This window comes from Camelus bactrianus, chromosome X, assembly GCF_048773025.1.
Source record: "Camelus bactrianus isolate YW-2024 breed Bactrian camel chromosome X, ASM4877302v1, whole genome shotgun sequence".
In the NCBI taxonomy this organism is placed as follows: Eukaryota; Metazoa; Chordata; class Mammalia; order Artiodactyla; family Camelidae; genus Camelus; species Camelus bactrianus.
Window position 1 is genome coordinate 7,312,875 of NC_133575.1, and position 15,998 is coordinate 7,328,872.

The 15,998-nt window shown below is 46.6% G+C and overlaps 1 protein-coding gene across 7 annotated transcripts in view; it reads right to left on the reverse strand.

The window, feature by feature from the left end:
• Positions 1 to 9,382: 9,382 nt before the first annotated feature.
• MID1 (midline 1) overlaps positions 9,383 to 15,998 on the reverse strand; it is a 559,519-nt gene continuing 552,903 nt past the window's right edge. For all 7 annotated transcript variants that reach the window (XM_045525026.2, XM_045525025.2, XM_045525028.2 and 4 more), the window contains one exon: positions 9,383 to 13,383. In XM_045525026.2, coding sequence (XP_045380982.1) covers positions 13,035 to 13,383 — 349 coding nt within the window. In that variant the 3' untranslated portion in view covers positions 9,383 to 13,034. The remainder of the gene's footprint in view (positions 13,384 to 15,998) is intronic.

Here is a 15,998-nt window from a genome sequence, read left to right on the forward strand (position 1 = left end):
ATTGATCCCTTGATCATTATATGGTATCCTTTTTTGTCTCTTGTAACAGCCTTAATTTTAAAGCCCGTGTTGTCTGATATAAGTAGTGCTGCTCCAGCTTTCTTTGATTTCCATTGGCATGGAGTATCTTTTTCAATCCCCTCACTTTCAGTCTGTGTGTCTTTAGATGTGAAGTGAGTCCCTTGTAGGCAGCATATATATGGGTCTTGTTTTTGTATCCAGCCACTTTGTGTCTTTTTATTTTTTATTTTTATTGAAGTACAGTTGATTTACAATGTTGTTACTTTCACTTTCTGTCTTTTGATTGGAGCATTTAGTCCACTTACATTTAAGTAATTATTGATACGTATGCTTATTGCTTTGGGGTTGTTTTGTAGGTCTTGTTTCCCTTTCTTCTTTTGTTCTCTTGTAATTTGATGTCTGCCTTTATGTTGGGGTTCTGTTTCCTTTTGTGTGTGTGTATCTACTATAGATTTTTGGTTTGCAGTTACCATAAGGTTTTTACATAGCAGCTTATCTATACATGATTGTTTTAGGTTGCTGATCTTTCACATGCACTTAAAAACCCTGCATTTGTACTCTCCTCCACTCACGGTGGCTGGTTTTGATGTCGTATTTTGCATCTAATTGTCCTGTATATCCCTTACCTGCTTATTGTGGATACAGATGATTTTACTATTTCTGTCTTTTAAGCTTCCTGCCTTTTAACCTAGCTTTGCACATGGATGGTTTCCCACCTTCACTGGTGAGCTTTGTTTCATGATTTTCTTGTTTCTAGTCGTGGCCTTTTCTTTTCTGCCTGGAGAAGTTCCTTTAATATATGTTGTAAAGCTGGTTTGGTGGTGCTGAGCTCTTGCAGCTTTTGCTTGTCTGTGAAGTTTCTGATCTCTACGTCAAATCTGAATAAGGGCCTTGCAGGGTGGAATATTCTTGGTTGTACGTTTCCCCCTTTCATCACTTTAAATACATCATACCGCTCGCTTCTGGACTGCAGAGTTTCTGCTGAAAAGCCAGCTGATAATTGTTATGGGAGTTCCCTTGAATTTTACTTGTCGCGTTTCCCATGCTGCTTTTAATACTCTCTATCTTTAATTTTTCTCATTTTAATTACAGTGCGTCTTGGTGTGTTCCTCGTTGGGCTGATCCTGTGTGGGGCTCTGTGTGCTTCCTGGACTTCAGTGACTGTTTCATTTCCAAGATTAAGGAGGTTTTCAGCTATTATCTCTTTGGATATTTTCTCAGCCCCTTTCTCTCTCTCTCCTCCTTCTGGGACCTCTTTAATGCAAATATTAGTGTGCTTGATGTTGCCCTAGAGGTCTCTTAAACTGTCCTCATTTCTTTTCATTCTTTTTTCTTTTCTTTTTTTTTTTTTTTTTTTTTGTCTTCAGAAGCACTAATTTCCATGACTCTGCCTATTGGCTTGCTAATCTGTTCCTCTGTATCGTTTAGTCTACTGGCGATGCCTTCCAGTGTATTTTTCATTTCAGCTAGTCTTCATTTCTGTTTGGATGTTATTTATATTTTCTAAGTCTTTGTTAAATAATTCTAACTTCTTGCTCTGTGCCTCCATTCTTCTCCCGAGTTCCTCAGTGATCTTTACGGTCGTTACCCTGACGTCTTTCTTCAGTAGATTGCCTGTCTCCACTTTACTTAGTTCTTCTGGGGTTTTATTCCTTTGTCTAAAACATGTTCCTCTGCTGCCTCATTTTGCCTCAGTTGCCGTTTGTATTTTTATGTATCTGGTAGGTTACATTTTTCAACCTCGGAGAAGTGGCCCTCTGTGGGAGACGTCCTGTGTATCCCAGCCACGTGCTCCCCTCTCATCAGCCAAGCTCTGTGCTCTGTGCTCTAGGGGGTCCCCCTGTGAGGGCTGCCCGGGTCCTTGGGGGGGGGGGGCTGACCATGCGGGCGGTCTGCTAGGCTTGGTTGCTAGGCCCTGCATTGTGTGGAGGCTGCCAGACACTGGTTAGTGGGGCCCGGTTGTGAGGCGGCTGCCTGCAGCACCCAGGGGGCCCCGGGCTAGCGCTGGCTCGCTGGTGGGCGAAGCCAGGGCCCAGAAGACTCCAGGACTGTTGCCTGCCCTCTGGTGACTGAACCCAGGCCCTGGGGTTAGTGCTGGACAACTGGCAGGCGGAGCCGGATCCTGGAGTCTGGCTGCAGGGCCCGGGCATCTGAGAGCTGGTGTCAGATTCTGGCCAAGGGCTGCAGGGGTGGTGGTGCAGTTCCTGCCACAGCTGGGTACAGGGCCCAGGGTGTCCCAAAGCTTGCACATGGCCCAGCTGGTCCCAGGGCTAGGTCTGGCCTGCTGTGGGCAGGCTGGGCCTTCAGGCTGCGCAATTGTGGTTTTCTTCTGTCTGGTATCTGCCCCCTGGTGGGTGAGGCTGGTCCAGGGGCCGGAGGACAGGACTGGGTCCTGGCCTGCTGGTGGGCAGGGCAGTAGCTAGAGGGGTGTCTGGAGGCAGCTGTGGGCTCAGGAAGACTGTAGGCATCCTGTCTGCTGATGGGGGTGCCTGTGTCCCCACCCAGTTAGTGGCTTGGCCTGAGACATCCCAGCTCTGGTGCCTAGAGGCTGCTGGGTGGGGCCAGGCCTTGGCACTAACGAGCTAGAGGGAGGGTCCCACGATGGCGCCCTCCTGAACGAGTGTCCGCTCAGTAGAAGAAGCTCCAGAGAATGGCTTCCGCCAGTGTCTGTGTCCCTAGGGCAAGCTGCGGCCCCCTCCACCTCTCCAAGACTAGTGGGTAGGTCTGGCCCAGGCTCCTATCACATTACTACTTTTGCCCTGGGTCTTGGTGCATGTGAAGTTTTGTGTGCGCCCTTTAAGAGTGAAGTCTCCATTTCCCCCAGTCCTATGGGACTCCCAAAATTAAACCTCACTGGCCTTCAGAGTCAAATGCTCTGGGGTGGGGGGTCCTCATTCTGGTGCAGGACCGCCAGGCTGGGGAGCCTGATGTGGGGCTCAGATCTCTCACTCCTGGGGGAACCTCTGCAGTATAATTATTCTCCGGCTTGTGGGTCCCCCACCCGGAAGTGCAGGGCTCGATTATGTCATGAGTCCACCCCATCCTGCCCATCTCATTGTGGCTCCTTCTTTATCTCTTTAGTTGTAGGTCTTTTCTGTTAAGTTCCAGTCTTTTTCATCAATGGTTGTTCTGCAAGTAGCCAAGATTTGGTGTGCTCGTGAGAGGAGGTGAGCTCACTCAGGGTCTTTCTACTCCGCCATTTTGGCTGATCTCTGTATTTGCTTTTTTTTTTTTTTTTTTGAGGTCGTCAGATTCAGGGAGAACTTTATTCTTCTGACATCCCTGCATCCTTCTCTCCTGACCTTACAGATAGCACCCTGGGCAGGCCTGGGACACTGAACCAGTGAGCGGGACAATGGATGTATTATCAACAGACTCTCTGCAAGTGACCCAGTGGCCTGGGAGCAGAGAAAGGGAGAGAAAATTGGTAGGAAGGTGATGTGAGAAGATTCTGTGGACAAAAGGCATGTTGTAATGATATAAGATGGATATTAGCATTGAAATGTTCATTAGGCCACTGGTTCTCAAACAGGAGTGATCGAGCCATGTTTAGCAGCGTCTGCAGACATTGTTGGTTGTCACAAGTGGGAGGGGTGCTTTGGTATCTAGTATTTAGAGGACAGGGATGCTGTCAGCAGCCTACAGTGCAGAGGACAGCCCCCAGCAAGGAGCTGTCCAACCTCAAGTGTGCGCGGCGCTGAGGTGAACTTCTGCTTTAGCAGAAGGGCTGAACAGAGGGGAAACGAGCATCAGAGGACTTTGTCCACAGAACAAATGAGGTGAGGAAGAAAAATTATTTCCAGAAATATATTCCAAAGATACTGGCTTTCCTGTCTTGTGTGTCCGTGAGGGTGGAAGATTATACTTGAATCTCATTAGACCCCAAAACATAAGCAAATGAAGTTTGTAATATCCTGCCTAAATTGAAAAGGAAAATTTGACACCGAGACTGCAATTAGCAGGGATGAACGACTTCTTCATTTTAACCCAGTTCACCAGGGCCTGTTAGCATTCAGTCGGCTCATTTCCTGCCTGAGCTGTAAAGGTGTCATGCTTTCAATTTCCCCGCAGTGGAATTTTCCCCAGCATGGAGCCTGGCCATTCCACTTTGGGGATGTCTTTGACGGCCGTCAGCATGAAGCGAAATTGTTCACATTTGTGTCTCGGATGCTGTATTGAGCTGTGTTGATTTTCCTCCAGTCAGAGATGTCCCTGAGGACTTCCTGGTTTCAAGGGCAAAAATCTCAGGAAGAATGAGCTGCCTTTGAAAGTCGGCTGCCCCAGCATGTGCAGTCACTGTCTGAAATCATTCAGACAGAAGCCCAGACTGCTGCTTCTGTGCTGATCGAGAAGCATCTCTGTGGCCTGGTTCCCCGCGCGCGGGGGGCGGGGGGGGGGGTTTGCTGTGGCATTTCTCTGGGCTGTCCTCTGTGCCTGGGATGTCCCCTGTGGCTGTGTGTGAGGACGATTGTACTCGCATCTCTTGCTCAATGAATGTTAGCATGGCTCGAGCAGTTCCACCCAGAAAAGATGGACGTGGGAGTTTTCAAAATACACGTATTTCCAAGCCTAGAAGTCACGCCCAGGAGGGCGCAGGCAGCCTGGTGTTTCTGGCAGCAGGTTAGCGGCATCGCTTAATGAGAGCTGCCTGTCCGGCAGGATCAAGGGCTCGGCTTCTGCAGGCTGGCTGGCCCCGTGAACTCTGGGGCTGAGGGTTCATGACCTGGCACTTCTGCTTCTAGTCGGTCATGTCCCAGCAGCCTTTTCCATTTCAGGGTGTCCTGAGCGCCAAGCCTGGAATGTGGGGAGGGAGCAAGAGGCAACCGATACCAGTGCTGGGGTTTGGACACCCTTTCTCCATGGGTACCAGTTTCCCGGGGCTGAAGCGCAGAGGCCATGATTAGGCTCATTGCTCCATGATGATGGCTGGACATTTATTCTTGTTTCTGTCTCTTGCTGCTTTTGAACCTGGTGTCATCACGATGGACTCACCCCGAAGCCCTGCGCTGTCTTTACGCACTTTCTTTTGGGGGTCAGAGGGGAACAAGAGGGAGTCTTGCTTTCGTTGTGAAGTGAGCGGGCTCTCAGGAAATGCTCTGTGTTTGGAAATCTGCCTTGTCTGCTGTGAGTACGGGTACCGCGGCTTTCTTTGGATCAGCGCTTTTGTGCTGTATCCTGCGCCGTCCTGTTACTTTGAACCCATCTATGTCGTTCTTATTTAAAATGAGAGGCTTGCAAGCTGAACGTGGTGCCCAGTACATAAGCCTGGGGTTGCTCTGGAGTCACTGTGTCTTTGAGGAATATCGATGTTAAAGAGCCTGAAAGGCAACAGACTTAGGACTAGGGAGCAGACTCTGAAGTGATGAAGGAGACAGAGACACGAGCGCCCAGGCACAGGAGCAGGGCAGGAGCCCCCCCACCCCCAACCCGGTGCCCTGAGATGTAGCTGGCAAGAGGGCAGGCAGCGTGGGTCCCCGCCCCAGGGGCTTTCTGGGGGAACAGCGGCTGCTGCCCTGTTGGCTCAGGGTCCATGCTGGCCATCAGGCCAGAAGGAGTCCAGGACCGAGAAGTCAGTCACCGAGAGGAAAGGAGAAAGGGGGCTGGGCCTCTGAGTCTGGTTTCTAAGAAAATTGGTAGAACTTGTTAGAAGATGGGGTACCACGATCAGGGACCGTCTGCAAGGCCGAGGTCGACCATGATGCCCTAGAGCTCTCTGTGTTTGCACTTGGATTATCTTAGCTGCAGGATGAGCTGAGCCAGGAGCTGGGGATCATGTCATTACAACTGCAGACTTTGAATTCAGGGACAAGAGTCAGGCGAGAGACGGTGGAAGACACTGATGGGCTGATTGACTTGCCCAGATTTAAGGTTTGATTTGTGCTTGAGGGTGTAAAGCTACTATAAAGAGAGGACGGAATTTTGCTAGAAGGTAGATTTTCTAGCTTTTATTTTGATATTACTTTTTATTGTGTCAGTATGTTTTCAGCAAATACAAGGCACTTATTTATTTCCTTACTTATTTTTAACAAATCTTCTGAGGAGAATAGTGGATGTTGTGGGTGGGTTTATGAGAAAGTATAAATAGAACATGTTCATAAGAAGTTGGAACTCTGCGAAGTATTTCTTTAGCACATAGTATGTGGCAGACAGTGAGCCACGCCAATCCTGGCCTCAGACTTCAGGAACGTTACAGTCTAGCAGTAGAAGAGAAACAGAAATAGGAAACAAATTTTACAGAAACAAACACTCAGTTGTAATTGTGACAAACATTCTGAAGGGAGTCACGGATTGCTTAGTGAATCGATATTGGAGGAATGTGGCCTAGGCAGGGAGATCAGGGAAAGACGCTCTGGGAAATGATGGTTGGAAAGTGACCCAAACTATTAGTGGTGGGGAAGAGTGGTCCAAGTGGAGGTCTGCGGCAGACCAGAGCATGGCTACAATAGCCAGCGTGACCAGAGTGTAGGGAGTAAGGGGAGAATGTTCCAAATGATGCTGGGGAAATTTGAACGGGAAAGATGATGGAGGAGCTCGTAGGCATTGTGGGTGAGTTTCATTAGAAGTAGATGGGAACCTTTGACAAATTTTAAGTCAATGTGTGGGGGTTGGAAGTGGGGGTGAGAATGGTGGAGGAAGCATGTAGGGGGTTACCTTGGCTGCTCTGGGGGAATAAATGGAAAGAGAAGATGCACTGTGGATTACAGGTAGACCAGTTAGGAGATTATGTCAGCTGTAGCGCGAGAGATGTGAAAGCTTGAATTTAGAGTTTTTGTGCAGACGTAGAGAACGGGAGGTCAGTTAAAGAGCTATTGAAGAGAGAAGATCAACAGGATTTGGTGATGGATTGGACATGGATGGAGGGTGAGGAAGACATCAAACATGAGCCTTTGGTTTTTGGTTCATGAAACTGGATGTGACAAGGTTTCGGGGAGAGATCATGAGTGCAATTTTGGACATAGTGAATTTGAGATGCCCTTTAGGCATCCAAAAGTGATTACCAAGTGAGTGGGTCAGAATATGAGGCTGAGCTCAGCAGAGAAATCAGACCTAGAGATAGAGTTGGGAGGCACTGGCACAAAATGGTGAAGGAGATGGTGTGGATGGCCTTGCCTAGGGAAGGATTAAAAAAGAACTGAAATGGTTAACATCTGCAAAGCTGCTGCGTGCCAGGATGAGGCCAGGCAGACACCCATGGGTGTACGTCTTGATGCAGAGAATGTTTTTGACATCACTGAGCTGTTTGGCAGAGTGAAGACCCCGATGCCTGATGGGAGTGAGAAGGAAGTATAAGGAGAAGTGAGGAAACAGAAGCAGAACATCTGCACAGCCCTTTGAGAAGCTTGACAGGAAAAGAGGTGGCAAGAGAGGGCAGACGCCGAAGGGAGAATAAGATTGAGGAAGGGGCGAGATAAGCTTCACTATCTGAACTATTTTACCGAACAGCTTTTAATGACCATAATCAGAGATTGAGCTTTGAGAAGAAATAGACCGTGCTAAGGAAGCAGTGTTCGTTAAATCATTTTTCTGGGTCTCCTTAATTGGTATTTGCTTTTTGGCCATGACATATTTGCTTGTTAATTGCTATACTTCCTATTTAATCATGCTTTTATAATTCTCTTAGAGAACATGGCTGAAAGAGATTCACAGGGAGACATGAATTCCTTTCCATAAATCACCCACATTAAGATAGGGCAGCAAGAAAGGTTTTTCCATGAGTCCTCAACCCCATTTTTATTTTACATTCTTGAACGTGCATCACTTAGGGAGAATGACATTCCTGTACAGTCACAAGCAGCTATCTTCTTCAATGTATTTTGCATCTATATTTTATAAAATAATTTTTAGAAGTGGGGATGGGGGCTGCTCTCTGGAGTGGATGACATTCTTCAAGCTGACTTTGAAAGGTGATTAATTACAGCACAGTCTGTTCAGTTTCCAAAGTTCAAATTAAATGTACTTCAAAACTCTTATTAAAGGGAATCTATTTTACATACCTGTCACTTGTGAGAAGGGCTGATTTAAGTCAAAATTATGAAGGTGGCAAAGCTAATCATTAGAACTGGCACATCCTACTCTGTTGAACGAAAGAATCTTTTAATAGCCCTTGAGTGGCCCTGACTTAAGGCACCTCCTAATTCTCTGTGACCTCTGTGATTTCCCAATGGATGTAATTCAGTGTTGGAAAGGACTTGCGAGCTCACTGAGGCCCAGAGTCATGAGGGGACACAGCAAGGTCCTCAGTGAGTGAGGGAGAGTTAGAGTGCCCTGGGGATTTCAGGCCGCCAATCCAGTACCGTATCTGCTAAGGTAGGAGGTGGCAAGTCACAGCGTGGGACAGATGCAGCCCCATGTGTTTTTGTCGATAAAGTTTTATTGCAACTCAGCGTCACCCATTCACTTCCACATCCTCTAGGGCTGCTTTCACTCTCCAGCAGCAGAGCTGAGTAGTTGGCAGAGACAGTGTAGCCTGCAGACCCTCAGTCACTACCTGACCTTGAATCCATAGCGTTGGCTGCCAGTCTGGGCTGCACTTGAGAATCACTTCAAAGACAAGCACAGGGGGCTGGGCCCCACTCTGGACCTTGTCACCCCCAATCTTTCAGGATGGGATCCGGGGATTGGCATTTATTTAAAAAAAAAAAAGCAATTTTCATGTTCAGCCAGGTTGAGTCACTACGTTTTATCATGCTGCCTCTAAAGCACATTACCTGGAAAAGATGTTTCAGGCTATAAGTGCATTTTAATGTGGGAGAGGAGGCTGGGTACAGCCCTCCAGAGCGGTGCCTGACACGCCTGTGCTAGTATCAGAGTCCCCGGCAGGGCTGGCCTGGTCTCTAATTGCTGGGACCCAGCCCCGCAGTCTGCCGAGCAGGGCTGGGGCAGGGCCAGAGCGCTGGCACTTCCAGCAAACACGCAGGTGCCGCTGCTGCCGCAGACCCACTCAGCCGCCCTGTGAGCCGTGGGATGGTAGGTGGTTGGGGATAGACTTACGGACCAACTGCTGGGATTGTTCCATACCATGCTCTAAAGCCCTACCTCATCTGCTCAAATCAGCCTTGTCCTCCTCTGCTCCACCTGGTGCAGAAGACTGGAAACCACGCCATTCTTCTTCTGACCCCTAAGCCTGTATAGATGTCCTTTTATTGTCTTTAAATTTCCTGGGGAATATTTTGAGGCTTGTAAAGTAACTGCATTTTGAATTGAGAGAGGCCGGATAGTAGATGCGAGAAAGTTTCAGGCAGAAAGGAGGACAGATGATATATTGCAAAAATTAGCAGAAGTTGAATAAACATTTGTGCTAGCCATGATGGTGACAGCCCAAATTGGTGAAAAAGCCACAGACAGTCAGAGACAGAGGGCCTTGGAACCACAAAAATGATTTTATTTTGAACCAGAAAACAACAGCAATGGAGAGTCTGGGCTGAGGGCTTGGCAGCAGGACTCAAGTACCCGGAATTCAATTTGTGCAGGTGAAAGGAGCAGCGTACAGAGAACTGGCTTTTCATTCCCAAACTGAGCAAATTACATCCAGATCGTTGGGACACTTATCAGTGGATTGACACAGGCTCAAATTGCTTTTCAGATTTCAGATTTTTAAAATAATTGGGTCAATATTTTTTAAAGGGAAGGAACCACTGCAGGGTAGGTTTCGGTGTCCCCTTTCTTTTCTGTTTGCTGTACCAGGCATTGAATCAATACAGGGTGAAGTGAAAAAGATTCGTGAGCGTTTTGTTTAAAAAACCAAACAAACCAAAAAAACAAGAGTTTCTCATCCATGGCACTGTAGATATTTTGGGTTGGATAATTCTTTGTCGTGGGGACGGTCCTGTGCTTTGTAGGGCGTTGAACAGTATCCCTGGCCTCTACTCACTAGATGCCAGTAACCCCCCTCTCCCAAGATGGGCCAACCCAAAATACCTCCAGACATTGCCAGAGCACCCCTTTGTTGAGAAGCACTATTTTAAAAACATTCTCCCACCCCCATTACTGTCTTTGTAGGCTTTTTTTTTTTTTTTAACATTTTATAAGTGTAGACCAGATCATCAGCTTCCCAACACCAAAAGCACATGTCTGTGCGCATCCACGCGCGTGTCTGCAGGCACCGCGCAGGTGCCTGGAGCCGAAACGGAATTCCGCCTTCGCTGGGGGCGGGGCGCGGGTTCAGTTCCTCCGGAAGTCTCGGGACAGTATATCAGTACCGTCATAAAATTCCTGTCTGTCATCAGGCCTTTCCCTCTTCTCCAGCAGAAACTATCAAAATTTGCAGTCAGTTTTTGAAGTCATCTGCTTTTCAAGCTGGAAAGAGGCTCTTGCCCCAGGCCCACTCTCATCTTAATCCATCTAGGGTCCTACTTGAATTCCACAGCCAGCCACTTTCAGCATCGGATCCAGGGTTCTTCATTGGTAGCCACCAGCCAGAGGTACCCTGTTTCTGAGTTCTAAGGACCGGCTACCTAATTTGCAAGGCCCAGTGCAGAATGGAAAACGCTGGCCCCTTGTCCAAACATTAAGAATTTCAAGACGTGACAGCACTGTTCACACACCCACGAGGCAGACCTGGCAGCCTTGGTGGGCGCTGCATCAGTTTTGTGTAATAATTTAACTGCCACCGCCATCTCTTTGTCCCCGGAATCGCGATGCTTCCTGTGAAGTACGTGCCCCAGCTCCATTTAGAAACTTGTACTGCAGCACGTGTTTATAGCATCTATTTTTCAGACTTTCCCCCTAAGTCCACACGGAATCTTTTCTACATCATTAACAGTTAGGAAAGTAAACACTGTGGCCTTTCACCATATACATATTTTCCTGTAAATAGGACAACATGGCAATAGTAACTGCTACTATCCACAATGTTTAAGTTAGCCAAGACTGAGACTTGCACAACAAAATTATATCATCCCTCTCGTCCTTAGAAAAATAGCCAAAACTGAACCTAAATGGCTTGCAGTGAAAATCTGAGTAGTAACTTCTTTATATTGAAAAGCATTATATTCATGGAAATAACGTCCTGGTAAATGCTTTATAGTTAACATCGTAAGGCAAACTAGCATTTATTGTACCTGGAGACCATGATTTAAAAACCTCAGAAGCTGAGTTTTAGACCCTTTTATTTAAAAACCTGTTAGTGTACAAAGTGCAGGAAAATGTTATCCAGCTACCAAAAAGTATGTACAAATGACTGAGCCAACCCTTTTGGTTGATTCAGGGAAGACAAATGCAACCCATTAAGTTTCCAGAGTGTGAGTAATTTTTTTCCATTGAGGTGTCCATCTTTTTGATGTGAAATTGTCCTAATTAGCTATCAAAATATTCATCTGGGTATAAATAATGTAGTAAATATATAGAATCTATCTGTTAAGAAAAAGCGCGTCTGCCGGTGACGGGAGCGGTAGGAAACGCGCGCTCGCGGAAGAACGTGGTGCGGGAACGGGGGCCTCCGGACGAATTTCAAAGAAACAACTGGTCGATTTGCTTAAAATAACGACGAAAACATCTAAATTCACTAGTCTGTTCAGTCAAAATGGCCAACCCAGTAGCCCAGGTAAATATTTGAGCAAGTGAAGTGCCTACTAGATGTTATGCCCTCCGTCCAGGTAGGACTCATGCCAGATTTCTGGTCCAAGTCCAAGGACTGCTTTAAAAAAAAAAAAAAAAAAAAAAAAAAAAGCCTTTATTTAGAGCCCCGCCGGCGTGTCAGGTCAGCACGCTGGGAATCCCACCTGACGTTCCATTTGCGGGTTCCAGCACAGGAATAGTGAGTTTTGTTTTTTTGTTTTTGTTTTTTTCTTACAACTCTATGGTAAACTATACTAGGATATAGAGGGACTTGGACATCATTCAAGATGTGCTTAATAAAAGTCTGTTTAGATAACTTTTGAGGCACATATTCTAGAGGGTAGTACTGTATGCAGCGTCCCTTGTCATTACCAACTCATAACTATGCAGTGTTTTTCTGGTGACTTACAGTTGGACTTGGTAGTGGGGCTTGGGGGTCATGTGCTGTCGTCCTGGACAGCAAAATCAATCCAAAGTGGTGCTGCCATTTTTGACAGAAAATGTTTATTTTCTCAGCCCCAGGGACAAAGAAAAATTACTTGGGGGAGGGGGAAACAGGACAGCTATTAAACATAGTGAAGAAATTTCAGAGGCCTAAAGAAGCTAGTAAAAAGGAAGAATGAAAGCGATGTATATCAGCACAGGATCGTACTTCGGGAAAAACAAATCAGCCTGAATTTCTGAATAATCAGTAGGATTCAAAGTGACTGTTTTCAATTGCTATCTCATTTGTCATGTTCTTTCTCCTAGAATCCTTAATCTTGGGAAAAGCAGGGCAAAATATGGCCAAAGGTTTCCAAACCTTTCTTTCCATCATCATCCCAGTAGAGGGTGATGACAGATTTCGCCATGGTGGGTTCCAAGCTCCCAAGTCAATTCTTGACCTTGTCTTTTCCTCTCCATCCTACTCTAGCCAAGAGAAGTTTCTGACATCACAGTTAAAACACTTCCAAATAAACCAGCGTTTAAGCAAGCCTGTCACCCTCCCTACGAGGTTGAAAATTACTTTTTATCTTTCTTTAAAATACTTGCATATTGTTATGCACTGCAGGAGTGACGGCGCCTATAATGGGGTGGATAAAGATTTTTTTTAACTCAAGCCCATAGACTGTGATGAAATAAAGGGTGTAAGAAGTTGGTGAACTTCTGGGCCTCCTCGTGTGCAAAAGCAGAGAATTCCTAAGACTGGTAATCCTGGTTATGTTTCTTTTATAAATAATCTATAAATTTTCCTGTAAATACAAAAAAATGTTTTTGAAGAAATTATTAAAGCCTGTACTTAATATAAAACACAGTAAAAGGGGGGGAATCGCCTGTTTTACGTCTTATCTTGGCCGGTTTCTAGACACTTTGGCGAGACTGAATCACATTCTGGAAGCCTGTGCTTTCTCTGTCCCCCGCAGAGGTGGTCACCACCCTTTCTATTCCCCAGGTGCCAGCTCCATGTGGCCAGGTGCTCACGGCAGCTGCTCTGTGCAGTCCAGATGGTCTGGGATCGGAAGGCCAGTTATAATGGTCAAACATTTGTTCCACACGGTGAAGGTGGGGCACACAGGCTGCGAGAATGTGATGTCGAAAGTGTAGAGGTGGATGGAGTTCAAAGCATCGTAGAAAGCGATGGAGCCGTTGTCGTAGTCCAGCAGGATGCCGACGCGCCGGAGGTGCGGGGCTGGCTCGATGGGGATCTCCTTGCTGTTGTGTCTCACCACCCAGGTGTTGTGACAGCGGCACAGCGCCCAGGAAGCAGAGTTCTTCCCAATCCACTCGTGCTTCGGGGCTGATTTGTAAGCAAGGCCAATGGCATACCTGTGGAGACAAAACAGCAACAGAAAGTGAGCCGGGCTGCACATGGACATGACCTCCTTGCTGTGCTCCTCTGTCATCCCTGTTCGTTCCCCTTCAGTGAAATTTCGGCAAGAACCCTGATACCCGGCTTCCTCATCTTCGCTTCTGAACGCAGAGCGGGCAGAAAGGGGCCGTTGTATCTGCATGTATGCTGCATTCCTCTTTTCAGGTTAGATGTTACAAGAGAATTTGAACTCTGTTTTGCTTTTTTTTTAAACTTTCATGAAGACCCATACAATGAATTTTCTAGACCAGTGCTGTCCACTAGAGCTTTCTGGAATGATGGCAATGATGTATTCTGTTCAATATAGTAGCCACCAGCCATGTGCGGCAACTGGGCACTTGAACTGGGGCCGGGGGGACTGAGGAACTGAACTTTACCTTAATTAAAGTTACATTTAAACAGCTGCACGTGGCCCACGGCTGCCATATTGGACAGCACCGCCCTAGACTTGTCCTTTTGGCCTTCTTGGAATTTTTCAATTGATACCATGTCTGTCATTTTCCATAACTTCACTAGCACGTAGAATGATTTTCGTTCTTGACGGTAAGTTTCTTGTCAACTCTCAGCCTCAGTTTTCTTGTCTGTAACAGGGACAAGGACCGTCATTGTCTGAGGGTCACGCAGAGGAGTTGAGGAAAGCACACGTGTAAACCCCAGGCATAAGGCCTGGCACAGACTCTTCGGTAAGTGTGGTTTGACCCTTTTTGCTCAATGACACATCACTATTACCTGCTGGAATCAGAATTTGAAACTGGGATGATTCAGAAGTCCACAAACTTAAACACCACAGCCAAGCCTAATGCCTTTCCTCCCCAGAAGAGCCCTTCTGGGTTTCTTTCCTACTGTGTTTTCACAAACGCTGACTATCTCTGAGCAGATGCCTCTCCTAGTTATTCTAAATGCTCTTTCACTGCTCAAGAAAAGGTTACGAATTCTTTCTACAGTGTTCTTCAGCTCCTTTCATCTCTTTTCACCCTGCTGAGGTATGCTTCCATAATATTTGTAGTATTTAATAGTTATTAAGATAGATAAGCAAAACCCATTATTCTTAACAAAGAGCAAGTGACTCAGAGTTCAATTCTTAATATGTGATAGTAGAAACCAGTCTAACTTGGTGTTGACATAAGGTACCTTACCCGCTGCACAGGGAAAAACCTCAGTGGTCTTTGATAAATCACACGCTGGATTTAAAATACCATCACTCTAAGAGTGTTGTGCCGAAGAAAGTCATACAACACGCCACCAGTGAATTAAGAGGCTGGAATTGATCATTCGTTAAGCCCAGTGTACCAGCCCATGTGCCGTCAATTCTGCCTCTGCTCTCAAAAATCCTGCTTCCCAGGGAAAAAAGCCTGGGGCTGCACTTCCCTGGGTCAGGTTCTGCCACTGCCGCCTGTGTACAAGAGCCACAAGTTCTAAGAGGACGGACACCAGGCTTTTCCAGACAGCAGAGGTGAGGTTTGTGAAAGCTTCTGGGCGAACTCCTGGGTATAGACTTTTTTGCCTCTGGGCTGTAGGTAGCGTTCAGACTCCAGGAAGCCTCGGGCGCCCTTCCTCCTGGGCGTACGTAGAATGACGCCTGGGTTTCTCTGAACCCTAACTGACACTTTGGAAAGGTTTTCGTTTTGCAACTTTAAGTATTCTCCCCAAAGCCGTTCTCTTGGTCCTGGCAGACACCGTTTCCCTTTTCAGATAATTTGGAACCTGCATTTGCATCACAAAATAGCTGCCTATCTGTATTACTTCCTTCTCCTTATGGAACACCATTTTTATTTTTTATTAGAGAGCTGACATTTATTTCCCATTTGAACCTTAACTGAACCCCCTATGAAGTAGCTGTGGCAGGTATGCCTGACTTCATTTAGCAAAAGGGAAAACAAAAAATCCCGAATCTCATCCCTTCCCCTTTAACTTCCGGCCCAGTAATCGTCGCATCAACCCACGTTTTGTTAACACCATTTCATAAAACACCAAGAACACGTTAACAGCACTTGAGAGTAAGAAAATGACTATGTGCATGTAGCCCATTAAGCAAAGGAAATTACCACTAGGTTATCATTAATCTGTGAAACTACGGACATATTTGTACTGAACTTAGAAGGGGCAGGCGGAAGGCAGTTCCCCACTAAGGTACGCAGTGAGACTTGGAGAATTCAGCAAGTACCACGGTGATGTTTCTCAGAGCACTGTTCACATGTAGGTTATGATCCATGCAGTGGGGCATGTCAATTTACAGTCAGGACTGTATTTCCTGAGAAAAGTGCTGTGCCATTTAGCTCTTGCAAATCAAGGTATTACAGGCATTTGACCGTCAGGGTCAGCCCTTCCTCGCTAATGCTTCCCAGGAAATGTTAAACTCCTTTTTACTTTTTCTGAAACTGTCAAGTTTCACAATCAAGTTTGCCACAATCCAAAGTGTGGCAATTAATCTTAGAATCCCCCCTACCCGCCTCATGAGTTGATGGTGACAGCTGGAGGGTGTTTTCAAGGTCCTGCTGATTGGTGTTGGTGTAGCACAAGCGGCCTGGTGGGCTTCCCCATGCCACCCCTCCAAGGGCAGGAGACCAGCATG